General features: G+C 45.4%; 2 protein-coding genes across 3 annotated transcripts in view; one reads left to right on the top strand and one right to left on the bottom strand.

Annotated features, from left to right (window-relative positions):
- The first annotated feature begins 328 nt into the window (after nucleotides 1–328).
- Nucleotides 329–3,874, top strand: TMEM186 (transmembrane protein 186). Its single transcript, XM_083414285.1, has 2 exons — nucleotides 329–467; nucleotides 1,810–3,874. Exons 1-2 carry the CDS (start codon nucleotides 465–467, stop codon nucleotides 2,527–2,529), a joined length of 723 nt encoding a protein of 240 aa, XP_083270411.1. The 5' UTR covers nucleotides 329–464; the 3' UTR covers nucleotides 2,530–3,874.
- ABAT (4-aminobutyrate aminotransferase) overlaps nucleotides 3,706–27,441 on the bottom strand; it is a 42,141-nt gene continuing 18,405 nt past the window's right edge. For both annotated transcript variants that reach the window (XM_083414212.1, XM_083414213.1), the window contains exons 3-16: nucleotides 25,481–25,578; nucleotides 24,650–24,679; nucleotides 23,364–23,481; nucleotides 20,795–20,844; nucleotides 19,801–19,881; nucleotides 18,790–18,882; nucleotides 18,281–18,343; nucleotides 16,179–16,242; nucleotides 15,217–15,365; nucleotides 13,607–13,744; nucleotides 12,245–12,412; nucleotides 11,310–11,456; nucleotides 8,920–9,031; nucleotides 3,706–7,924 (exon numbers count right to left, since the gene is read on the bottom strand). In XM_083414212.1, coding sequence (XP_083270338.1) covers nucleotides 7,803–7,924; nucleotides 8,920–9,031; nucleotides 11,310–11,456; nucleotides 12,245–12,412; nucleotides 13,607–13,744; nucleotides 15,217–15,365; nucleotides 16,179–16,242; nucleotides 18,281–18,343; nucleotides 18,790–18,882; nucleotides 19,801–19,881; nucleotides 20,795–20,844; nucleotides 23,364–23,481; nucleotides 24,650–24,679; nucleotides 25,481–25,578 — 1,433 coding nt within the window. In that variant the 3' untranslated portion in view covers nucleotides 3,706–7,802. The remainder of the gene's footprint in view (nucleotides 7,925–8,919; nucleotides 9,032–11,309; nucleotides 11,457–12,244; nucleotides 12,413–13,606; nucleotides 13,745–15,216; nucleotides 15,366–16,178; nucleotides 16,243–18,280; nucleotides 18,344–18,789; nucleotides 18,883–19,800; nucleotides 19,882–20,794; nucleotides 20,845–23,363; nucleotides 23,482–24,649; nucleotides 24,680–25,480; nucleotides 25,579–27,441) is intronic.

Here is a 27,441-nt window from a genome sequence, read left to right on the forward strand (position 1 = left end):
GGGAAATATTATCCCGTTCCCCCCCCCCCCAATTGTATATATTCCAGGGGGAAATATTATCCCATTCCCCCCCCCCCCAATGTTCAGCATGCTGTTAGAATAATTTTTCTAACAGCATGCTGAACATTGGGGGGGGGGGGAATGGGATAATATATCATAGATTCTAAAATATGCGAGGAGCAAGTGAGAGAACAAAACAGCAAGCACCCGCCCCAGCCACCCAGGGTCTAAACTAGGAACCAGGAAGTTCCACGTGTCTACAGTGCCCTGTGTTACTCTACCTCTCCACAGGGCGAGGAGTCAGACACTACAATTCCCGCCATGCCACGCAGCAGCTGACATAGCCCACGTGCATTTTCCCCAGCTGGCACCGCGCCGCCCAAGCGGTCTCCCCATCTGAAGGCGCGTCAAAGGGGTTCGTGGTGTAAGAAGTGCCCCGTTCAGGAGCTGCTGCAGCTGCCCTCATGGTAAAGCGGTGCTTTGGAGTCCCCTTCGGGTTGCTTCCCAAATGGCGAGCAAAGAGCCTTGCAATGGAGCAGAGCTGGGTGGAAACTGGTCTGTGGTGTTGGGGGTGCATCAGGCAGCGTGGTGTGGTGGTTAGAGCAAGGTCAGTCAACGTGACGCTCTTCAGATCTTGCTGGACTACAACTCGCATCATGCTGGCTGGGGTTCATGGGAGTGCAAAAAAGAGAGGAAAAAGACAAACACCATAGAGGGCACTGTGCTGGCTGCTCCTAGCTTAGAGGTTCTAGGTTCTGGGAGACCTGGGTTCAAATGCCCACTCAGCTACTGGGTGCCCCTGAGCCACTGCCTACCTGAACAGGGTTGTTCTGGGAATAAAAGTGGAGAGGGGGAGAACCAGCTATGCCACTTTGAATTCCTTGGTGGAATTATTATTAAATATAATAATAAGACAAATAAATGAAAGTGTGGAAGAGTATGGAACTTTGTCCACACTGATAAACTGTAGTTAGTGTTAAATATGAGTAGTTTTAAACAGGCCAGTTTCAAACCATAGTTAAATTAACTACAGTTTCAGGTCTGTACAGCAAGCTGAAGTGAAAGCCTCTGAACACTTGACACTGGGGGTGGGGGTGGGGTAGAGTCTGGTGCACAAGAACCGGAGACTCACTGTGGTTTGTTCCTGCTTATTTCTATCATGCTAAACTATGGTTTGATGTGACCATGCTGAACAGGACCTTTGGGTTCAGACCCTTCCTGCAAGTGGAATGAATGAGCAGAGAATGAACCATTTGCTACAGAAGCCGTTTTCCAGGTAGCTTGCGCAAGCAAATCAAGCCCCATGGTCCTGAGGGATGCAGAAAGCATCCCAGAAAAGCTGGCCAGCCTGGCATTGTGGGGAGGGAATGTTTCTCTGAGTTCTCAGAATAAATCAATCAGTGTAAATAATAAAGTTGTCCTGAGTGAAATGTTAGCGGCTGCATGCATCTCTGAAGGTGGCAGGTCCAGCTACCTCACATGTTATACTCTCTTGAGGGATAGGGAAACTCAGGCCCAGGTGAGAGGTTGGGAGGAAATATGGCCTTTCTGCCTGGCCTTTGGGACTCCCACAATCCACACCCCTCTCCAGCCTTGCTTCATACCTTCCTTGAATGTTCTTGGCTGGTTGGGATCTCTGTTACCCTCTCGCTTGCATGATTGAAGAATAGAGATGTGTGTGAGTGTAAGTTGGTAAAATTTACGTCTGTTATTCCACCCACCTTTGCATGTGGCCCCCAGAAGAGAATGTGGCCCTCTATGTGAAAAACGACTCCCACCCCAGTGATATCTCATGGAACTGTCTTTCAGGCTAGAATTCTCACCGCTTGCGTTGACCTGCCCTTCCTCGCATCCTGCGGAAGGTGTCTGCGAAACCAAGTTCCTCTGCGATGGCAGAAGGGCTTCCCAGCCTCCACCCGTCCCTTTGGCATTCTTACGGCGCTCAAACCCTGCAGTCAGCAAGCTCCAGGCAGTCAGCTGGCACGACCCAGATGGCTGGGCACCTTAACCCCTTCTCAACGTGCCCTGGAGCAGATGCCCGACTTGGAAAGCACTCATCAATATAAGTTGATTTACAGGTTTCCGTGGATCAAGTACTGCAGAATCCTTTCAAGGCTGAAGCTGCTGCAGACAGGCCTGACCATCTTGGTTCTCCCGCCGATCTGGGTCCTTTATTGGCAGAACCAAGTTTCTGTGGCACAGTGCCTTTACTGTACGGGCCTTGCTTGTTTCGCCGCTGCGATGCTCTACGGCATGAGCTTCTTCCTCCGGCGCATCATTGGCATGATGTACCTGAGCGAAGATGGCACCCTGTTGAAAGTGGCTCACTTGACCTTCTGGGGGAGGAGGAGAGACATCTACTGCCCAGTTGCCACCGTGATGACTCTGGGGGACATTGGCGAAGACCCCAACGAGCTGTTGCTACCGCTCAGGCGGTACGACCGAGATAACGTCCTGTATTTTAGTCTGCGCTATGGGCAGGTTGTGGACAAGGAGGCATTTGCCAAAGTGTTTGGAGGGCTTGGGTGACCTCGGGAGCAAGCAGGAGCCTTGGGATCATTTATTGCTAGTTCGTAATATTTTGCGGTCATCATGCTGGTTTGCTTCGAGTGGCGCTGGTCGGCCGACGGCAATGCTTCCAGCGGTGCAAAAGGAAGGGAAGCAATTTTGGGTGAATCTCACGCCCCACCGCAGATGCTACTTCTTCAGAGTGTTGGGGGAATCCTCTGGATTTATTAACTAAATAAATCTAATCTATGTTTTTGGAAAGTTGCACGCTCGTTAAGCATTTGGACGCTTCTTCAGATATCGTAATCAATTTTGGGGCAATGTTTCCTGAGATCGAGGAGCAGGTTTTTGTCTGTGCCAGACAGAGAGACTCACTCACATCCAACAGAGAGTAGAGGTTGAATTTCTAGTCCCAAGCTCTTGCATTACTACATATTCACATGAGCTTCACACTCTGTTGGGCCCTCTGGGCTTTCCTTTCCTTTGCACTTGCCTTGAGGGTTTTTGCCCCAGTCGCGCATTTCCTTGAACTCTGATCATGCCGCTTCATTAGTTAGATAAGTGTGTATTAAAAAACCCTACCCTATGAGGTTAACCTTTACATTCATTGTTCTGCCCACTTAAGAACATGAGGAATTCTGCTGGATCAAGGCAATGCCCCATCTAGCTCAGCATCCTCTGCTCATTGTGGCCAACCATGGGAATGCCTGCAAGCAGACCCCAGCCCAGGAGCCCTCTCCCTTCCTGCAGTTTCCAGCAACGGGCATTCAGAAGCATTACTGCCTCTGACTGTGCAGGTACATAATAGCCTTCATGGCAAGTAGCTATGGATAGCCTTCTCCCCGTGAATTTGTCCAATCCTCTAACAAAGCCACCACTGCCTCCTGTGGCAGTGAGTTCCACAGTTTAACTATGAGCTGCATGAAGAACTTTATTTTATGCTGAACCTTCCAACCTTCATTGAACGTTCACAAGTTGTAGTGTTACAAAATAGGAATAAAACCTTTCTCAATCCACTTTCTCTGTACCATGTAGGATTTTTACGAATTTGTGTTTTATAAATATTCTAATCCTTTACTTCTGCCCCCATTCCTCACTGGCATGTTGTCGTCACCCCCCCCCCCCAAACACCTCAGACTCGTTGGCCCCAAATGTCTCCTCCCCCTGTTTTAAAATAACACCTCTACTCCCGTCAGATTTCAGTTATAAATATTTTATTTTAAGAATACTGATTAACACAGGAAACGTTATTTCATGGATCTGTGCGACATGGTAACTGGCTACATCAAGTTAGGTACTGGCTCACGCATGAATTTGGCACGGTTAACAGAGAGGCTGTAAACAAAGATTATTACTTTCTTTCTTTTTTTAAAAAAAGGATGTCTGTTAACACCATAGAGCTTCCCTAGGTTAAAGCATCCACCATGGTCTGAGAACCATGGTTAGGTTGTGCACACGTGTTCACAGTTAACAGTGTTCCATTAAAAAAAAATTACTTTAAAAGAAGAAACGGGACAGGCGGAGAAGTTATTTTATGAACAATAAAACAAGAATGTGGCAAATGTGCAGGTTACCAGATCTTGGGGTTCCGTCAGCAGGGAGGGACCCCAGGGTCATCTAGTCCAACCCCCTGCAATGCAGGAATCACAGCTAAAGTACAAGACTCACTACAGATGCCTACAACATCAATTGTGCCGATATGCTGAAGGACTCTTGATTCCCTGCTACTGGCAATGGAGTCTGGCTTCTTTCACAAAGGTCTCCAACCTGCTAAAGATGTGGCAGAGATTAAACTTTGATGCATGGGTGCTTGCGGGGAAATGTCTGGAAAAACATGCAGAAGAAATCCAGTCTCCCAAGGGCAGGAGCGTTAAGGAGTTCAGTACCCCCACCCCCCACCCCAACTACGTTTGGAAATGCTAAGTGTCACAAGCCGTGGGATAAGCTTTCTTTCTTATGCACCAAGAGGTCTGGAACCTTTGGGTGTATACATTCCTATCCCCATAGGTAAAGGAGTTCTTTGGACATTAAGAATAGCGGGGGCAGTATAAAATGAAATGTGAGGAAGAAGCAATTAGCCTGTTGAACTAATGACTCGGAGCACTCAGGATTATTGGAGCTATTTAGCTACCAGGTACCCAAGGATACAGACTGGTACGATACTGCTATTGCAAGGTGCCAGGGGAGTTTTGAACTGGGGATTCCAGCAGTCAAGTGCAGGCGCCCTGCTGCGGAATTGCGGCAGTTTGATCAATGGGAGACCTGCTGCCCTACAGCGCCCCCGCTGCAAATGGCCAAAGGGTGGTAATGCAGCTATCAGCAGGTCTGGTGACACAAAGCGGCCAATGAAGGCTCCACTTGCTTCTTCCTTACTGAAAAGGTCCTGGCGATTTTGTGATTGCATAAATCATGCCGTGGTCTCTCTCCTTTGCATAGATTGTTCAGCATTGCTATAATTTTGCTATTCCAGATTTGCTTATCATGGCAGGTGGGGGGCGAGGGAGAGGGGGAAAGGATCTGAAGCCCTTCCCTCAACCCCTGCAAATCTTGTTCAGCCATCTCCCTGACTTCTGAGATTTTAGAAGTCATTGCCTAAGTGCTTCCAAGTATCATAACCACAAGGATTAGTCAAAGATTCCCAGGAAGTGGGAATAACCCTCTGTGTGCTATTTCCTGTCTCTGGTGGTCAAGCATTGCAGGTTCAATCTCCATCATATCCAAGCAGGGCTGGGAGAGATTCCATGCCCAAAATCCTTAAAAGCCCCTGATGGTCACTGTAGTAGACAATACTGGGTTAGGTGGATCAATGGTCTGACTCAACACAAAGTAGCTTTCTATGTTCCTAAAAGGAAGGGCCATAACCCAGTGGCAGAACATCTGCTTGGCATGCAGAAGATCCAGGTAGGACTAGGGAACCCTCCATGCCTGAAACCCCTTGCCAGACAAGTTATTTTGGCACCTGAGACACACAGCCACCTCTCCCCATCCTTGGCAGTAATAAATTAAGCAGTCCTGAATGTTGATTTTTCAGGACACACTGAATCAGCTGCCTGAAATGGCTTTTTCATCCTCTGCCTAATGGCAGAGCAGGTCCTGCTGATGATGTTGTCTTAAAAGGGAAATAGGAGACATAGCACAGGATGGGTGGTTTTTTTTGGGGGGGGGTGCATACAGAAGACCCCCTTTCTGTTGATCACATGTTTATCGTCCCCCCCCCCCTTTTTCAGGCAATACTGAGTGACAGGGACAGCAAGGTAGGAGTTGTGACAGAGCATTTTGAGTAGAGGAGGGTGAATTTCTCTGTCTCTTCATCCCACAAAGAACTCCATTTATGAGAAGGGTATGCATGGTGGGAGGGGAGGTGGGGTGGGGCGGAATAAAGGCACAGTATCTAAAAAAAAGCACATGGAGTTTGGCTCAGTCTTGCACAAGCAAGCCACATGCTTGTGTATTACAACCACAAAGTCTAGAAACTTAAAATCAGTGTTAAAAGTGCTGAAGAAGTTATTTGAAAATTATTTAGTGCTCTGTGTGTGTGTGTTACTTTCCTTAAAACATATCATCTTCCCAATCCATACAAAAGTCCACACTTTCTGCTTAGCAGACAACCTTGTAAAAAACCCCAAAAACTTCAAAACCCACACTCACAAACTGCTGCTTCTCATCCCCCCTCCTCTGAACACCAAAATTGGCAAAAGGACATCTGTGTGCAACATATCGCCCCAGCATGGAAGATATTTGAGGCCAAGTGACAATGCTTCAAGGCTAAAACACAGTCCAGCCACATGCAGCTGCAGGCCTGGGATGGCAGGACGGACCATTTGCTTTTGCTGCCTGACTGGGATTGTAAAATGGGAAGGTCATCAAAAACTGCCCCACGTTAAATGAGCTGGTGTGTTCACCAGTTGACGCAGGCCATGTTTCATCTGCAAAAGGCTAGGCATTGCTAAGAGAAATTAGTATTCTGGTTCCGACAGATGAGGGGTGCCTTTCTGCACCTTTGCAACAGGGCTGTTCATTGTGCATTTCTCAATGTGGAAATCGGGACCTTTTGCACCAAGCCAGATGTTTGCCTTTGGAAGCATCATCTACGTGATTTAGTCTCACCAATGTGACTTTAGTAGAATCACAGAATTCCAGAGCTGGAAGGGACCCCAAGGGCCATCTAGTCCAACCCCCTGCAATGCAGGAATCGTAGCTAAAGAATCTCTGACCTAAGCTCTGCTTAAAATCCTCCAGCGATGGAGAGTTCTGTGCTGGCAGAGATATTTGGCACAGGAAGTGTGGTAGGTATAAAAAGGAACCTCTCTTTTTTAAGGAGGAGCTCACTGGCCAGGGGTCCAAAGTTCAGTGCCTGGCATCTCCACTAAAAGGGTTGGGGTAGCCATCCCAAACATCTACAATGCTCAAGGGCAGTGACCCATGCAGGGTTAGGAAACTGCATCAAAGAGAAATTGGGTATAAGCCTCTGGTGATCTGCATATAGGGAAATGCAATGGGGAACTCAAAAGGAAACTGGGACCCAGTGTCTGAGTCCAAAGGCATGCAAGCTGAAGCTAAGCAGGTCTGAGTCCAGTCAGTGCTTGGATGGGAGATGTCCTGGGAACCTGGCAGATACCACCTTTGGTACCACAGAAGAAGAAAAAGGGGACATATATGCAAGGAAAGAAAAAAAGGTGGGGTTTTTACGAAAAAGATGGGGGAATGATTCAATTGCTTAAATACAAACACAGTTGGCTCCAGTCAGTGATTATTTGTGGGTCTGGGGGCTCTGGGGTGTGCATGGATGTGCATGAATAGCTGCTCCCATCTGCATTGGTATGTATACAGAGCTCTGGATCAGTGGCAGTAGGTGTGCATTTTCAGAAGTCTCACTGCCACCTTAAGGGTAGGAAATTGGTTGTTATAAACGCTGAGAAGCTCTCAGGAATCCAGCTTCAGAGACTAAATGCACCAAACATCTAGCATGTGTCCTAACCAAGATAATGAACAACCCTTCAGTCCCCATCCTGAACAGGTCGGCTGCCCAGAACTGAGAATACTTGCAAGGAATTTCAAAAGCACCAGAGGGTGTCCAGAGTTTTAAGTCGGAAGCAGCTCGAATTGGTGATAAGCATGGAAAAATAAAACAAACGTTTGAAAAACAAAACAACCCCCCCCACTTTATGAATTCGGTTTTTCCTATTAGTGAAAATATATATATATAGATATTTATATATATGTTTATGATTTTAAATAAACTATTCTCAGACTCTTATAGGATTTGGGCTCTCTCAGTGCAAGGTAAGACTCGGCTACTTGAAGTCTGCCAAGATGTCGCTGAAGATGTTCAGGAAGAGGTGTGCGTGATGGTCGCGGAAGACCAAAGTAGGCCGGAAACGGATTGATCTGTCGCCGCTGCCTCCTAACACGACACCTAAGGACAGGAAAACGCAGTTTAGAAAAGCCTTGCGCTCTTTAGTCAGACAGCATACAAGCAGAGGAATGTACACTTTGCACTAAATCCTTCCTTCTAACAGAAAACTAAATTATGCTCAGCACAGACCCCTTGAAAACCATGGACTTAAGTTAGCTACGTCCTTTAATTTCAGTGGGCAGGCTGTAACGGTCATTGGATGTGACTCACATTTTCTGCTTTTTCTTTCTGATTTCAAAGAAGTTATTCAGGGTTCGAGTTAGGGGAGTGCAACTGGTTCACTCGCACTGGATGCCCAGCGGAGAGGGTGCTGCGGGGGGCAGCGTGACAACGACAAGCATCAGAAGGCAAGAGACAGGCCCCTCAAATTTAGGTGTTGCACAGGGTGCTGCTGAAATTTTAAAGCCTGAAGTCGACCACTGAGTTACTTGGTTTGTGATTGCCAAAACAAAATAATCTGCAGATTTGAAAACAGACTTCATAACATGGAGGATTTGTTTACCAAGGTGATCATCTTTTGTGGAATGCTGGAACAACTTCCATAAGTATTGTAAATCACAGGATCAATTGTTCAGTGTGTTGCAATGGATTATTTTATAATACATAATTAAGTTTATTTTACAATAAATTATAAACAAATAAGAAACTCTCCATTCTGTTTGTTTCTTAAAGTAAGTTTCCAGTCCTTACTGCTGCTAAAACATGCATGAACATGTGTGGAGAATAGCAGTGAACTCTGAGGCCAAAGAGATCAAGATTGTCACTGGTTGCAGGTTGGACCTCGCTGCTCTTTTGTCACTAGTAGCATTAAATAAAAAACAAAACTGGTGGGATCTATTATGCAAAATGAGAGCAATTATGCAGCTGCTTGATGCCACTGGATGACAACTCCCACCATCACTGGCCATTGGCTATGCCGAGTAGCCCAAACCCTTGCGACTCAAATTGATGAGAAATAAGGAAACAGGTGCAGCTACAACCCCACAGAGCCTTACCTTTGTTTCTGGCTAATACAATGAGCTTGTTCCTGATAGCATCATTTGGAGTGTCAAATGAACAGAAGGTCCCTCGCCCTCGCACCCTGCTCATCAGATGTGGGTAGCGGCTCTGAAAAGAGGGAAGGAGAATTTAAGCCAGTTCTAACTCTGCTTTTGCTATGAAAAGAGAAGCCAGGATTAGTAATGGACCAGGGAGCTGCCTTCTCTGGGAGAAGCCTCTCGCGTGGCTTTCAGATGCAAGGCTAAAAAGAGACCCCCCAAACACACATAGTACCTAACAAAAATGGCTATTGTTAGTGGCAACTTCAAAGAAAACCAAGCAGGCTGCTGCTGCTTTGTCCTAAGACAAAGGCGAGTTTGCTGGATCAGACCAAAAGCCCATTTAGTCCAGCATCAGCCAGCCAATAGCTAATGGAAACCCACAAGCAGGATCTGAGTGCAACAGCACACTCCATGCTTGCAATTCCTTCTCGTTCCTGCATTTGTAGGGTTGCCATACGGCCAGCCAGACATACACGGAATACTGTAGTAGGAAGCTGTGTCCAGGCGGAAATCGGCAAAACGTCCAGGAATATCCAGACGTATGGCAACCCATGTTGGCAATGTCATTTTTGCTGCTTTTCCTTAAAAATAGGTCAAAAACATCATTAATTTTTTAAATAACTTTTGTGTCTAAATTTTCACTTTTTGAAATATGGGAACCCTACTGTTTGTCTAATTCTCTTTCAAAGCTATCCATCACTGCCTCCCATGGGAGTGAGAGCAAAGAAGTACTTATCTTTTGCCCATCCAGAATCTCCCAACATTCAGAGTCATTGGATGACTGCATTCTTATTAAATTACGCAGGAGAATGAATCGGTTGATTTCAGTCGCTGACCAGAGCGTATGTAGGAGAGCATTATCTCCTTTTTCTACGCCATGCATAATATTATATACCACTGTCATGTCCCCCTGTTAACTTGCCTTTTCCCCTAAACTAAAATGCCCCAGTCCTTGTAAACCTTCCTCCAACCCTCTGGCCATTTTTGATCCCGTTTTCTGAAACTTCTGAGCTTCACAATATCCTTCTTGAAGTGAAGTGACCAGCACTGTCCAAGTCAGGTGTCACCAAAGACAGGTGTAACGGCCTAGCAATATCGGCTGTTTTATTTTCAGCTACTCTCCTTAGGATTTCTAAGATGAAATCAGCCTTTTTCACAGCTGCAGTTCAGTTGTATATTACAGTGTGGTGTTGCCAGCTGTTAATCTAAACCCTGCTGAATCACAGGACGAAAAGCCAGGCAGCAGAAGACAGCTTTGCTGGCACCTCGCTGAATAAACGGAGCTGGTGTCATCTTACTGCAAGTGAGAACAGAAGGTATTGTTGGTGCAAAGCAGTCCTTGCACCCTGCTAAACTGCCGGAGAAGGCAGGACTTTGCTTGCACCTTGACGACTGGAGATTGCGTGTTACTTGCACCACACAGTGACTGGAGGCAGTGATATTTTGTTTGTGGCAGAGGATACTGTACATGGATTTGGCTGCACAGTAACAGCCAGTTTGCATAAAGACACATCTATGGCTTGAGGAAAGTTTGAGGGTTAAGCCACAGTCGCTGAGTCCATGTAAAACAGAGATGGGAAACCTGTGGTCCTCCAGACATTGATGGACTACAACTCCCATCAACACTGGCCACTGGTTCGGTTGGCTGAGGCTGATGGGAGTTGAAGTCTGGCAACATTTGGAGGGGAGGGAACAGGTTCTCTGCCCCTGATGTAAATAAGATGTTATTCTCTCTGCAAATAAAATGTCAGCATCTTCTAAAAAGCTTGGGCTGTGATTGCAACCCAATCCTGGATTTCTTATTCTTATAATACCTGCTCATCCGCAATACAAAGAACCGGCCAATTAGTGCTGTACTAAAATCTGTCCCCCAGATTCTCAAAGGTTTCATTCCTTTGCAGAAGAGGCATCTGTTTCTTGGCCTCATTCTTGGGGCACTCTGGGATTTCTTTAGCATTTAAAACCTACTGTTGTGATTTCAGCACCAGCCGAGCATTGGCACCTGCAAGAGTGGTACATATATATATGTTTGTAGCTTAATAGTGAGATGATTTGTAGAATGACAGGAAGCTCACAAACTGCCCTTGGTCACCTCAAAAGTGTATCAGAAACCCTGTACCCCACCCATGAGAATTTAATCAACGTAGCAAGAGTCTTTCTGGATCAGGCCACTAAGATGCCTCAAAGGGAAACCCGCAAGTAGGACTTGAGCACATGAGTACTTTCCCCTTTTGCAGTTTCCAGCAATTGGTTTCCATAAGCATTACTGCCTCCAGCCATAAAGACAGAAAGAAATCACAATTTATGGCACAGCACTTGATAAAAATTTCTGCATGGAGGCTTACCTGTAAATCCAGCAGCCCTGACAACAGAGCTTTCCCTGCATGCGTAACATTGCTGAGAAGATCCTCTCTTTTGATAACGTTAATGACTTCTGCAAGCAGAAGGTTTTTGGAGGGATCCCCAAGCCACGTGTTGAAAATCCGATATGGCTGCAGGGCAGATGGATGGAAGGAGAGAAGAAGGGAACAGAAGAAACAATGAGGATTGTAAGAAATGCTTAGCCCAACAGACTCCAGTATGCTTAACTAACAACAGTGCAAGTTAAGTAGATAATGCCTCGCACATCTTTGCTCCTTGATCCATTAAGACAGTTGAAGGAGACTTTGGCCCCTCTGTCAGGCTGCTGCCCACCATCAAAGCAACAAGGCTGCCTGCCGACACTTAAACAAAACATTCCATGCACTTCAATGGAGTTGAGTGTGGTTCAGTTTCCTCTAATGCACTTTTTAAATAAAAAAATACATTTTAATTAACTTTTTAAACATATCATTTCCAACAGTCATTTAACATACATTTTTATCTTATACAATATTTTAGACTTCTGTCAACTCCCTCTGAAGATTTTTCATTCTTTATCACTTACTCTGCATTTCTTAATTTCTCTATTACTTTTAATTATCCTTAACTAATATTCTCTTCATAATCTTCCTTGCAATATTTAGCATAATCCTCCTTACAAAACTTCTTGCAGTCCTACTAGCGTAATCTGTTTATTACAATTGCTTTTCAGATAATTCAAATATTTACTCCAGTCCTCTAAGAATCTCTGGTCCCGCAGGTTTCGAATCCTTCCTGTCAATTTGTCTAATGCACTTTTTAAAAGAATGACCAGGGAGTCAGCTGAGAGAGGGGTTAGGGGTTTAAAACCAGCTGCACAGATATTGTAGGGCAGCATGTGGAACCAAATGAAAGCTAAGGTTCCCTATCTGTGACTTACAGCATTGGCCCGGAATTCCTCTTTGTGGAAAAACCCGCCACTCATCATCTTCTTACTGAAGCTCAGCACGTCGGCTGGGTCATCCAGGCCCCAGTGTTCATGGGCCCAGAACTTGCCGGTACATCCGCCTCCCGTCTGCACCTCGTCCACCAAGAAACCACAGCCATGCTGCTCAGAGAGAGTGGACAATGTTAGCTACTTGGAGAGTCAGTGGTGATGTCGTGCTTAGAGTGCTAGAGTAGGACCTGGGAGACCAGGGTTCAAATCTAACTCAAGAAGCTCACTGGGTGACCTTGGGCCAGTCACAGCCTCTCAGGTTAGCCTACCTCACAGGGTTGTTGTGGGGATTAAATGAGGGGGAGAACCATGTGCACCACTTGAACTCCTTGGAGTAAAAGGTGGAATGTAAGTGCAATAACTAAGTAAAATAAAGAACTGGGACTCTTAGCAGGTGGGGTTAGGAGGAATAACAAGGAACTGAGTAGGACAGGTGTTTCCCTGCTGCCTTCCCTGCAATAACTGCAGGAGACAGCAGTTTACAGGTTATGTGGATGAAGCATCTGAGATGCCTGCACTGCACATCCCACCAATAGAACTGCTTTGCAGTTGGACCGATGGGACCCTGCATTCTTCATCTGAGGCCCTTCTCCATGTGCCTCCTCTGATGGAGAGTAATGACACAAAAATGGCCTTCTTAGTGGTGGCTCCCAGCTTGTGGAATACTCTCCTCAGGGTGCCATCATTATCTGTTTTTAGGCATCAGGCAAAAACATTTTTATTCACCTGGGCCTCTGGATTTAAAATTTTCTGCCTATCTTTTAGTGGGGTGGAGTTAGTCTACTCAGAGTAGGATTAGCATTGGATACAACCCCAAATAATTACTGTGTTTGTTTTCAACCTGTGCATCTAAGCATAATTCTTTTTGGGGGGTGGAGAGGAGGCAGTCTATCCTGCTCTCTGTTTTTGACATTAATTAATATTTCAGTCTCCTTGAACTGAAAACTAATAATAATAATAATTATAATTAAACAAATTTATATACCACCCTGCACTGAAAGACCACAGGCCAGTTTATAACATAGAACACAAAAGTCAATACATAGAATATCTATACAATATAAAAATCAAAAGTTACATAAATACAATTATGATAATAAAAAATAAATGATAGAATAGAGATTCTTGGAACAGCATAAAAAACAGACTGGATTTGTACATAGCCTTTGGGATACAAGTGCCTCGTATCAACAACAACAACAACAACAACAACAACAACAACAACAGCAAACATTCAAATTAACCCACCACAAAGAATGGGAAGCTTGGCAATATCCCAAATTTTAAGTCTGGCTTTCTACCAACCTTCCTGGCAATGTCCCTCAGCTTTCTGAAGAAGTCATCTGAGGCATGGTTGTCCCCTCCTTCTGACTGAATGGGCTCAACGATAATTCCTGCCACAACTTTCTTCTTTTTCCTGTATTTTACAATCAAATCTTCCACCTGTATGTTGAACATTTTTTATTTTTTGAATAAAACAACTGGCTGTTGACACCCCCCCCATTAAATGTAAGAGCCAACTTATATTTTAAGGGAAAATGAAATGGAAATGATTTGGGGTGGTTGAAGTGAACAAATGCCAACACTGTGAACATATTGGGTATCTTATTGCCTGTCATCTGTCAGGCATTATTTAGCTGCGATTCCTGCATAGCAGGGGGTTGGACCAGATAAGCCTTGGGGTCTCTTCCAACTCTATACTTGTAGTCTATGTTTACTTTTCCTGAGTATAGCCTTGTACCGTTAACTTGAGAAAAGATGTACTAGAGTTTGTCAGCGCTTGAAAATGCATGGCCAAAACCAGCTTACCTGACATCATTGTGACATCAGGTGATTGACAGGTGGGAGGAGTCAATCACCCATCAATCTAGCCTGCAGGGTAAATGGGGCAGGGGAAGGTGAGGTGAGGATCTGACCTGCCAGCTACATCCACTCCCCTTCCCACAGCCCTATACAACTAGGCAATAAATAGCTCAATATTTCCACAGTGACTGATAGCTTACATAGATGATGTCACTACCTTGGGACATCTTGTGTGAACAAGAAGGTCTTTGACATTTGTTAAAAGCTAAAAAAACAGATGATATGTGTGTGTGTATGTGTGTGTGTGTGTTTTAATCAGCAAGAAGTTGTAGCCCAAAACACAATTTTTAAAACTAGTACAGCTTTACTGGTTTTATGTTGTATTTGACTGATACGGTTTATTGGTTTCATGTGGCATGCTGCTTATAGATTCTATAAAAAATCAAGCAGTTTATTATAAATGCTTTTAAATAAAGAAATACATAAATGCAAGGGGAGGATTGGGGTGGAGTTGGGGGGAAGAAACAGACTGGATTGAGGTAGGGTTGTCAGTTTGTATTTCTTAGTACAGAAAGTATTGATCTGATGTGTAGACATCTTTCCTATTCTAATTAATTCAAGATGGTTCTGGAAGCTTCTTTCTGTGTGAAAGAAACAAGCAGACGGTTCATGATGTTTGGGTTATTCCTTCAGAGAAGCTGAATACAGTTGGCTTAAACTGGTTCTCTTATCTCTTTCTGTCAAGGTCATGCTGACTGTAAAAATGAGGCCAGAAGGAGTCTGGGTTTCACTTTCTCTTTCTATATCTCTTTCTTCTGGTGTGGTGTTCTGTATATAGTGTTGAGGGACTTAAGTATAAGTTATTGTAAGTTTAAGTCTGCTGCAGCTTGATTTCTTATGGGCAGTGCCAATCCTGAATGTATTGGATTTGTGACCATTATGTTCATTTGCCTTCAGTAGCAGCAGTAAAGCTCTGCTGGATAAAATATTAATTGCCTCTGGTCTATTTTTGGGGAATCCTGCAATGTGTTTAATTTTTTACTCTGCGAACTACACATTGGAGTTCTGCTCTGACTCAATATATGAGTAGAATTTCATGACCAAGATCTCACCTCCTCTAGGCAGCGGGCCTCTTCCTGTTGATTTTCTCTCACAAAGTCTTCCAGAGGATACTTCAGCCTCGGAAAGGGAGCGATGGGCCAGTCAAAGGAAGGGATGTCCAGTTTGTGGATGGCTTTGGAATGCGTGGCAGCTAAGCAGCCTGCAGGAAGGGGCAACACCAACACATTGACTCCTTTATTTTTTTAAAGCAGTTTCTCTCCTTTCTGGTTTTCTTAGAACACATTCCTGGCAGCTAAGCATCAAAAGTAACAGTTATATAATATAAAACATTCAAGATATGGCACCCACGCCACTCACCCACAGTCCATCCATTGATCCCATTATGCTACCCCTGCCTCAGAATGAGATGAATAGAATGGACTGTACCACTCTAACTGCAGGTGTGAAAGAGCCTCATTTTTAGTACCTCCTTCTTGTGTAAAGAAGCTCCCCACAAGAAGAAAAGTAGTGCAGCAGGAACATTTATACTTCTTTGCTAGTTTTCTACTTGAGAGGATTTATTTTTAACGTGCAGGAGTGTGTTTAGGGAAGTATTTAATGTTTGATTCTATTTTTAATATTCTGTCGGGAGCTGCCCAGAATGGCTGGGGAAACCTAGCCAGATGGACAGGGTAGAAATAACAAATTATTATTATTATAAATTATTATTATCATTATAAAAAATGGCACACACCCACCCACCCGCCTATCCAACTAGCTTTTCAGTAGCATTCATTCTATCACCACAGGGCTCTCTCAACTGCATGGCACTGATGTTGCCTGACTGCCAAGGCTGCTGTTTGTTTTGAGGGGGACCATGGCAAAATGGCATCTGGTAGCCCTCTCTTCTGCACTGCTACCCCCATCCTGCAGACAAAGTAGGGAGAAGGATACCACATAATGCAGAGGTTCAAGTGGCCCCAAACTCTTCCCCACCTCCCCCCAAAACACACATCTAAACACTTTTCCTTACCCATAGTTCTCCCGTGAAATCCGCCCATAAAGGAAAGCATACTGTACTCTGGACAACCGGGGGGCTGGAATCAAAACAAGAAACTTATTTGCTGAGCATTCATCCTGATCCCCTGGCACAAAGCTTATTCAGAAGTCATAGAATCATAGAGTTGGAAGAGACCACAAGGGCCATCGAGTCCAACCCCCTGCCAAGCAGGAAACACCATCAGAGCATCCTGACATATGGTTGTCAAGCCTCTGCTTAAAGACCTCCAAAGAAGGAGACTCCACCACACTCCCTGGCAGCAAATTCCACTGTCGAACAGCTCTTACTGTCAGGAAGTTCTTCCTAATGTTTAGGTGGAATCTTCTTTCTTGTAGTTTGGATCCATTGCTCTGTGTCCGCTTCTCTGGAGCAGCAGAAAACAACCTTTCTCCCTCCTCTATGTGACATCCTTTTATATATTTGAACATGGCTATCATATCACCCCTTAACCTCCTCTTCTCCAGGCTAAACATGCCCAGCTCCCTTAGCCGTTCCTCATAAGGCATTGTTTCCAGGCCTTTGACCATTTTGGTTGCCCTCCTCTGGACACGTTCTAGTTTGTCAGTGTCCTTCTTGAACTGTGGTGCCCAGAACTGGACACAGTACTCCAGGTGAGGTCTGACCAGAGCAGAATACAGTGGCACTATTACTTCCCTTGATCTAGATGCTATATTCCTATTGATGCAGCCCAGTCAGATGACACCCGGTCTTTACTGAACGTTCCTTCTTATCCCTGTTTACAGGGAGGTCGTACAGCAACAAGCATTTGATCCAGTTTGCTTGCAGGGTGTTCATTTGCCTTCCTGTTAGCTACTTGTTCATCCCACACTTTTCAACGCATTTCCCTGTCACTTTCCAAACCGCAAAAATTCAGGTTCTCTCTTTTAAAGCATGTTTGCTGTGGTAGGGCGACAGAGCGTCTGAATTCACTCGCGTGTTGCAGAACTGAAGTTATGGCATGCGCTTTAATTCAAGGTAGGGAAAAGGGCTAACCAAATGTTTGACGGGGTGGAGTGACTGTTCTGTGAAGGAAGCTGGCAGTATCTGGGACTTTATAGTCGGGAGGAATAGCAAGTCAGAGTAGACATGACAGAAGTCTATAAAATTATGTCTGACACGGAGTGCACTTTTTCTCCCTCTCCCCTAACGTGAAAACTCTGGGATATCCAATGAAGCTGAATGTCGGAAGATTCAGGACAGATAAAAGGAAGGTCTTCTTCATGTAGAACATAGTTAAACTGTGGAACTCACTGCCACAGGAGGCGGGGATGGCCACCAACTTGGATGGCTTTGAAAGGTGACTGGACAAATTCATGGATCAGGATAAGGCTTATCAATAGCTACTAGAAATGATGGTTACACTCTTGTCTCCAAGGTCGTAGGCAGTGATGCTTCTGAATACCAGTTGCTGAAAGCCACAGCAGGGGGAGAGCCCTCTTGTGATCATGTCCTCTTTGTGGGTTTCCAACTGGTTGGACACTATGAAAACGGGATGCTGGACTGGATGGGCTTGCTTCAGCAAGGTTATGAATTCAGGTACTCTCATAATATTGGTTGCATAATTCAGTAGCCTCTCTAGGTGGCAGCATCAAGCCCTGTATTGAAGGTCCAGGCATTGTTATGCAACCGACCAGGCTTCGAAGGATGGGACCTTTGTTGAAATAACCTATTCCTCATCTCGCCAGTATTCTAGGTGTCTTTCGATTACAATAAAAGCAAGACAGAATAACAAAAAGAGTAAAACTGCAAAATGTTTGTGTCTTTCCATACCAGGGGTTCAGGGTGGTAAGGAAAATTCTCCCCCCCCCTCCCCTATCCCATACCTGTCTTATCCTCCCAACAACTCTGTCAGGTGGGCTATGATAAGGGCGACTCATTCAAGGTGACATTTATGCCTGCCTGAGGATTTGAACCCGAGTCTCTCCCTGGTCTTAATCTGACAGGTTGACCACGATGCTAACACTCTTCGTTTTAAGTCACGGATGCGGATCTTGCCTCCTCTAGGTTCCACACGCTTATTTTGCATCCAAGAATCTGCAAATCTCCACCAGGTGACTCAGATATGGCTCTCTTACCTGGTTGATCATGCATGTCTCCAGCTCTTCCTTGGTAACACTGTTGTGCCCCCTTTCTTTGCTCTGGAAAACAAATGGGCTTCCTATTAAACTTCCAGAGATGGAAAAATATTCCAGCATCAATTTCTATGGGGCGTTTCCAGATGACCTGTTTATTGAGTATTCATCCTGATTTGTTTGCAGGGAGGGTAGATGACATTGCCCCAAACTTTCCAGTGAGATTTTCTTATATAAAATGTCTGACCTTTAGGGAGAGTGGGTCTGTAGTGCAAGACCTCCTAACCAACTATAACTGCTGGACTTGAATTTGCTGACATCGGACTGAATCCCACCTGAAGATAGTGACAGATGCACCTCTCTAAGAAGGGGATTACTGAACTGGGGAGCCACCACTGAAAAGGCCCTGCCATGGGTCAATGCCAACCAAGCAGCCCACGGTGACGGCACCACCAATAAGGCCTCACCTGCAGATTGTAGGATTTTGAGATGGTCTCCTATGTTTTACTCACCCTGTACCACATGAATATGGTTTTGAAGGCATTTTCATTTGAGCAAGATCCACAAGACATGGTTATAACCTGAGATAGACCCTTAGGAGCCACCTGTAAATGGGGAGAGAACAAAAAAAGAGTTACAGTGACATTTAATCTCAAAAGGCACAACACAAGAGACTTTCAAGGAAGTACATATCCTGAGCATAGTCTTCCCTCTAGGCACCACTGCCACCAGTGACCTATTAACTTTCCCTGAGCAACTGGCTCCACTTCCACAATTTCCATAAATTTGATTTAGAAGCAGAACTGAATATTCGGCTAAACATACATTTGTCCTGTCTCTGTACTCTATGGCTTGTGCCATAGAGGCACATGCACAGGAGCCCTAGAGGGGCCATTTTCCTCATGGCCTTACCACTGTGTAGTGCTAAACACACCTAAAGCCTTCATCATAGTGTTGCAATCTCCTGTGTTGCCAGAATGGCTTGGCTTTTTGTTGCTTATTTTACTTTTTGGCATTGCAAGATGGAAATGTTGGGAGGCAGCAGTAAGGTGGGACAGCTCGGCTCCCCAAACAGAATTTTGAGGTACAATCTGTGCTGACTTAAGCTGGGGTGGGCAACCCTCTTCACACTGAGGGCCACATTCTCTTATGGGTAACCTTCCGAGGGCCACATGGGAGTGGTGGGCGGGGCCAGAGGCAAAAGTGGGTGGAGCAACACGGATACATTTTACTTTTGTACAGTAGGCAGATTTCTACAAACACTCACACATCTCCCCTTTGTTCCCCATCCGAGCAAGGAAAAGACATCACCAGAGTTCAATGACATATTCCAGTCAGGCAAAAACACTCAAGGTGTGAAGAAGAACCAGTGAGGGACATGGCTCATGCAGAGGAGATGGGGCCAAGAGGGTTGAACCTGAACCATTCACACTACAACAGGAAATTAAAAACCACACTAGGAGGTTGGCTGCTGTGCAACAAAACTTCCCAAACTATCCATGCTCTACCAACGCAAAACATACCGAAAGCAATGATTCCTTTAGCCTTTCAGCAAAGTTCTCTGGGGGAAGAATCCCCAGCGCAGGCCTGTTGACAAAGGTACTCTGGAAAACAAGGCGAAAAGCTTGAAGTCAGCACTGAACAGCACAGCCTTTACCAACCTCATGCCCTCCAGGTGTTTTAGACTACAAAAAGGAGGTACTGGCTGGGGGGACGATGGGAACTGAAGTCCAAAACAGTTCCCTATGTTTGTAAAGGGAAGGCTCTTAGGCTTGTTTGTAGAGCCTCTGACTTGTATGCAGAAGGTCCCAAGTTCAATCCCTGGCATCTCCAGATAGGGCTGGGAATAACCCCCTGGTCTGAAGCACCAGACAGCTGCTGCCAGTCAGTGTAGACAACATTGAGCTAGGTGCACCAATAGTTTGATTTCAGTATAAGACAGACCGGTTCCTATATTCCTATGTACTTTACATTTTTAACATCTGCACCTGTCTTCTTCCTCCCTTCCCTGGAGTTTCCCATTTCATCTTATTCCTACCCATCCATTTCTTTCTTTCTTTCTTTCTTTCATATAATAAACGTACAGGCTGATTCACACAAAAATATGGTTTGGGATTTGCCTGATGGACCTCTGGTTGAGGGCTCACCCATAAGGGACAGCGAGCCACAGATCTGAAGGCTCCAAGTTTGATTCCAAGGAAGCCCAAACAGATGGGCACTACCTGTAGCAAAGAAAAGCAGAGGTGGACAATGGGAAAGTAGATGAAGAAACTTAGAGGTGGGTCTGGGTGGTGGTGGTGGAGAGCCAGAAATGGCCCTATAAGAGATGTTTCTCCAATTCCTAGAAAATTGGAAAACCTGGTCACCCTCCAGAAGCAAACTCCAGCATGCAGTTTCCAAAACCAGAGGGGAAAGAAGTAAAATTCAGGCAATATTGGGTGGTGCTTATCAACAAATAAATAAATCTCAACATGGGTAGGAGTTGCTTCAGTGACTTGGGTGAAAGAAGCACCTTACCAGATTCCGGGGCTGCTGCAGGAGTTTTATTAGAGCTGGATGGCTGTAACCTAAAACAAAACAGAGAGAGAATTTCCAATGGCTTTCAAGGAACCCTGCCACCTTACAGCTAACATGTTCAAGGTGTACTCAACCCACTGTATGCCTTTTAGGAGGAGAAAAAGGAGGGCATAGCCAAAAGCTTAGCTTGCCGAAATAAATAATTTTAGGAGAGGAAATGTTGGTAGGTGGAAAGCATACCCTTCAAAGGTTTTTGGAAAACGTAATTTGAGTCTGGGAGCTGTTGATGACTACATTCTAGCTCACTTCCTTTTTCTCATTTATGTTGTCATTTGAACGTGAGGAACAGAAACCACAGGAAATCAACACGAACATTGGCCTGTTTGGCACATAATGCTAAGATAAACCATGGCTATGTGTGAGCAAGCACGTGTACTGGCACCCAGAGAGGAAATCACAGCCATTTCACTCCTCCCCCAGTTTGTTCCTGTAACAAACTTGATTGCAGCTTGTGGCTTGTTTGGAGCAAGAGAGCTAAGCCATGGTTATGCATGTAACCCTAAGCCAAACCATGGCTTAACTCCAGGTAGTGCAATGACTGTGGGTTCAGGGGAGGAGCCAAGCGGCCACAATTTTTGCACTGTGCACCACAGAATCATAGAATTGGAAGGGACCCAAGAGTCATCTAGTCCAACCCCCTACAACACTACTCATTCAGTCAAAGCCATTGATTGGCTTAGTGTTGCATGCAAAATGGATCACTGCCTGACCTCAACTGCTCTGTTATTTGACAGAGTGCTATTGTGAATTTTCTTTTTCTTTTTTTTAAATTAAACATACCTACACTCAATCCCACGAATAATTCATTTCCCCATCACCATCCACCACCCCTCACCCCACCTTTGTCTTTGCTATTGTGAATTTTCATTTCACAAGGACAGTAGCTACTTCTAGGGTAGCTCACTGGGACAGCTGTCCTTAAAGCTGGAAGAAAATATAGCACCTCTAAGGATGAAAAGGGCATGGATGGAAAAAGCATGATTTAGGAATTAGCACAGTGGACAGCAACAAATTCAAATGCTTCTCCCCAAAAGGTACACTTTAGCCACCCTATTGAAGCCCAGAGGCAAAGAGCCCAGAGGCTGTGATTATGGGACTTGCCAGCACCCACCTTCAGTAGGAGGCCCAGTCCATACTCTCCATGCTCCTCTTTTAAATGCCCCCCCCCAAACTGGTTTCAGAATGACTGATACTGGCATAACTAACTACAACTAAAAGCACTGCAGTGACCACCTGCAAAGTATCCAAAAGTTGTGTGTGCACCAATTATTCTGGCAACGATCCTAAAGCCATGCGATTGGTTTGTCACATTCTACTAATGATATGATTGCTTACCCTGAGCAGGTTGAGTGTTTTGAACATTCTGTCAAATCACAGCAGCTTAGCCAGCAGCAAGTGACCCATTAAGTTCTACACAATCAAAAGTTTGAAAGCTCAGCGTCACAAGCCCCGTTTTCACAACCTCAAATATTTCATTGACAGCTTGCGGGCCCAGCTGGTGTTCTTGATGCTGGTGTATTGTTGAAACAGCTCAGACATAGTAACTACACAGCAGCTAGCCAAAATAAAATGGCACACTCTTGTGGTCATTAATCTGCATTCTTGCCCTTTGGGAGCTTGGAGGCCTAGCCAGTTCCACTTCTGTAGCTATTCAGTTCTGTTTGGAAGTCTTACGTAAAGGCTAACCTACTTTCTTCGGAGTTCGGAAAGTTCCTCCTGGTGCCTCGCTCAATGACAACCTTGGCTCTAGACCAGAACGTGCATTTCGGGCCAACATTTGCTCAAATTTAGGACTCACAACACGGAAAGAAGAATGCTAAACTTGCATTGCAGGACCAGTGCAGAGTCTGCCCAGTCCAGCCTCCTGTTTGTTGTTGTTTATTGCATTTATACCCCCACCCTTTTCTCCAAGGTGCTCAAGGTGACCTACATGGTTCTCCCATGCTCCTCACTTAATCCTCACAACAACCCCGTGAAGTAGGTTAACCTGAGAGTGAGTTGCTGGCCCAAGGTCACCCAGTGAGCTTCATGGTGAAGTGAGGATTTGGACCCTGGTCCCAGTTGGACACTAACCACAATAACAAATGTGACCAGCCAGATGCCTCCAGAAAGACAGCAAGGAGGGCATGAAGCAGACACCCTGTTATTTGCCCCAGCAGTTTTTCTTCAGTGGTAGAGCAGTGGCGTAGCGTGGGGGGTGCAGGGGGGGCCGGCTGCACCGGGCGCAACATCTGGGGGTTAGGGGGCGCAAATCCATGGGTTAGGGGGCGCAAATCCACGGGTTAGGGGGTGCAAATTACTTGCCTTGCCCCGGGTGCTGACAACCCACGCTACGCCACTGTGGTAGAGCGCCATTGTACAAGGAGGTTCTGTGTAGCTGTTAATGGACTTTTACAACTCCACCCTGCAAAAATGGCCCAACTGTTTGTTTTTAAGACAGCAGGCAACCCCTCATCTCCCAGAAGGGAGTTTCATGCCCCCCCCCCAAGAGAACATCCTCTTGGCTTACCTATTGGGATGGAAGATATCTGAGAGTAGAGATCCAGCATTCGGTTCCCGTCAACGTCAACAAGGTAGTTCCCCCGGCTTTCTTCGTAGTTGCAGAAAAAGTGAACGGCTTCTGCATTCTGGATGGAAGGGAGGGAGAGAAGTGGCCTTGATTGCTGCCGCCCCCCCAGGGAAAGACCAGTCAGGCCATTTAGCACAGGAGAAGGAGGGGGGCTGCCTCTGGTTTTAAACAAGACTTGAGGCCACAACACTGTCCCGGTCTGCCTGCTTCCTCCCTGGCAGAGCCCTGAAGTTAAGGGCCAATCAACACACAGCACTGTTTATTCATGCTTTTTTGATTGTGCTTGAAGCAGCCACTTTTTATTCTGAATAAAAAGCAATGCACCCTTGGTCCAGACTGGGGTCCTGTGCCAGCTTCCTACTTGAAAGTGGTCACATGCGCACATGCACACAGCAAGCTGCTCCTCAGCATAGTATCAGGGAAACTGAGTTTGCCTTTTTCCTCTCCCTTCCCCCTCCCTTTTGTGCCTCCCCCCCCCCAAAAAATAGATTGCAAATCTCCAGGTAGGGGCTGCCTTGTTTTAACTGATGGTCTATCAGCTGCTCTGAAAGGCTTTTTAGCTGAAGAGCAAGGTACAATTGCTCTAAATAAAAAAAAAATATGAATCCAAATAAGGAAAACTCCAGCTCCCAGGCCTAAGAAGACTGGCCAGGGTTCTCCATTTGGTCCCTAAGGCTGTGTGGCCCAAGTCACACACATACCTGCCCTCTACCTGATGTCATCTATGTTGGCAGGTAAAGAAGGCTGAACCAAAAGAGGGTTTGCTTGCATCAGCTGATTGTGGGTTTGCAAAAAGCCCTAGGCTTTTTGCCCATGTGGTTTGATTTCAAACCCTGCAGGCAAAAACAACCCACCTGACATCATTGCGATGCCAGGCGATGGAGAGTTCGGAGGCACTGACAACTGGTCAAATGTGGCCCACGGAGAGGTAGGTGGGAGAGATAAGGACAGACAAATAACAGCCACGGGGGAACTCTCCAAGCCCCCCCCCCCCCAAATCTGCAGCGTCTTCCAAGCTGGGGACTCTGGGCCACTTTCCCCCTTGAAAATCAATATGGCCAGCTTCTCAAAAAAGTATTGAATACCCTCCCCCCCCCCCCATTTGCAAGGAGGGTTGCCTACCCAACCACAGTTGATTTGCTGCCTAGTATTCTTATAAGGCTCTGCAGGTAAGGGGTTTGGGGGCAAAAGATTTATATTTTTACACTAAAAACAGGATAAATTACCTGAATTCTATTCAACTGTTTCATTAATTCCTGGAAGGAAAGAGATAAAGAATATTATGAATATAACTAGAGGCTTAAGCAGGATGATATTTGGGATAGATGCACTGAGCTAAGTCATGGTTTGGCTTAGCATGTTGTCTGAACAGGGCTTGTGGTTTGGATCTCCAAACCACAGGGCAACCTTGGTTAGTCTAGAAAGAGCTGAAGTGTGAGCCTGGGTTCCGGCAACACTATAAGCCAAACCATGGCTCAGCTCAGCTGAGGAATTAATTGGCTACACTCTCTCCTCCTGGAGTCTGCACACCTTCCACTAAGCCATTGTGTGGCTTAGTGATGTATCAATTGGGATTGATAGGTCCATCAATTTCAGTTTCTGTTGGTTTCACATTTTTCAAATCCTAAATTCGGTTCTTCACATTTTCTGTGGCCGTTTGGGTTTTCCTTTTTTAAAACTTCATGAGAATTGTTCAGTATTTAGCACAAATTTCTCCTCAGCATGTTTTGGTATGCACTTTCGACTAAGGAACACCCCTCTGCAAGCAATTTCTCCTAACACACATCTGTATGTTATTTTCTCAAATATGTTCATTTTTATATGCACACCTTCTCCTAATAGATGTATTTTTGTGAACACTAGGTGGAAAACAGCATCACAAAATTTGTAGAAGTGCAAATCTGGAAGCATGGCTGCCTTTCAATTCTCATTTTGTTTTGAAAAATGTGATTGTGACAGTTTAAATGCAAACTGAATCGAATTCTTCCCCATCCCTGCATCCAAACCAGGACAATAACAAGGGCTTGAAAGACGGCTGCCTCAATGCATCAGTTTACCCTGGATCTTGGGCCGGGGACTTCTGTCTTCATGAGGGGCCCATCATAGTCAAACTCCACATCGATTTTTGCTGCAGCTTGACTGATTCCTCTGTGCCCTGCAAGGAATATAAAGTTAACCAATTTGAGGTCATTTTTTTTAAAGGTTTAAGGGGCACAATAGGACTCCCTTCTGGGTCATATGTATAGAATTGCATTGTATATAGGGCCGGCCCAGGCATTAGGCAGAACCAGGCTGCTGCCTCAGGTGGCAGAAACTCTCCAGGGGACACCTGCTGCCTCTGCCAGTGGCAGAGAAGCACTGCCATCGTCAGTGCAGATTTTGGGCAAGATTGTGTCCATTTTGGGCAAGATCTTGGTGGTGGGCAGTATGGTGGTAGCTGCAGGGCAAGGTGGCACTTCTGGGATCACCTCAAGTGGTGAAACAGGACTTGCCACCCTGAGTGTACATATCTATTGAACAAATCCATTGCAGTGAAATAAAGTTGCCTTCTATCAAAAACCAGTCTGAACGCCTTTTCTGAGACGCTGGTGGAAGCCTCTGACATAATTTATTAAGCAAAGGCTACCAAGCATGGCTAGAAGCCCCATCTGTCCAAACTGAGCTGACACACTAGGACCAAAAATAGCCTCGCCTCCCCAAGAAAAAGATTAACAAGTATGCCCTCCAGTGATGAAACCAGCCGAAACTTTAGCTGATTTAATTTATTGATCAGAGCTTGATTGATCTGACTGCATTGCACGTGTGGCAGTGAAGCCACTGAACATTGATCAGCTGAGTTGATGGGATGGCAATAGAGGATTCATGAACATTCCTGCTGGTCGGAAAAGCTGTAGCTTAGTGGCAGAGCATCTGATTTGAATGCAGAAGGTCCCAGGTTCAATCCCCAGAATTTCCAGGAAGGATTAGGAATGTCCTGCCTGAAATCCTGGAGAGTTGCTGCCAGTCAGTGTAGACAATACTGAGCTAGATGGACCAGCTCAGAATGAGGCAGATTCCTATGTTCTTTCCTCTATTTCATTGCACAGATGACAGAGCACATTATTTCCATGCTGTTCCCAGGCTCAATCCGTGTCGTCTCCAGTTACAAAACAAAAAGGTCATTCAGAGAGCAGGTGATGTGTAAAACCTCTCATTGAGATGCTGAAAAACCACTAGCAATGATGAACTAGATTAAAGAATGGGGAATCTGTGGCCCTCCAAATGTAATAGATTTTGTGGGTATACAATGCAGGACATATATCTGCCTCTATGATATTTTTGTAGAGCCAATCTACCTTCTCACCAAAATTCTGGTGCATGGTGAAAAAATGCCCCCCCCCCCCCATTTAGATTGCAGTTTTGCTAACAGGAATCTTCTCAGAGCAGGAGGCCAAGCCAATGGGAACTGCGTAGCAAGTAAACAATTCTTGTGCAATGTTCTGGGAGATGAATCCTATTTATTGGATGCTTGAAGAGTAACACGAGAAGCTCCAGAGGATAAACAAGATGCAGAAGGAGGCAGTTTGTACCAGACAACCCCAGCCCTTTCCCAGCCAAGAGGAATTTAAAAGCCTCTTGAAAGGCCAGAACAGAAAGGGAAGATTTTGGATCCTGGCTGGTTTTGCTCACGGAAAGACATTTTGTAAGGAACATGGGAATCTGCCTTACACTGTGGTCGCATTCACCCCATACATTGAGAGTGCTATGATGCCAATTTAAACAGTCACAGCTTCCCTCAGATACCTCTGGGAGCTGTAGCTTGTTAAGGGTGCTGAGAGTCGCTAGGAGAGCATTATATTTCCCCCACTGAGCCACAATTCCCATAGTTCCCTGGAAAGAGGGACTGACTGTTAAAGCACTCTGGGAACTGAAACTCTGGGAGGGGGATTAAGGCCTCCTAACAACGCTCAGCACCCTTAACAAACTACAGCTCCCAGAATTCTTTGGGGAAAACAATGCCTGTTTAAAGTAATATCAT

This window comes from Podarcis tiliguerta, assembly GCF_965153285.1.
Source record: "Podarcis tiliguerta genome assembly, chromosome: 14".
Taxonomy (NCBI): domain Eukaryota; kingdom Metazoa; phylum Chordata; class Lepidosauria; order Squamata; family Lacertidae; genus Podarcis; species Podarcis tiliguerta.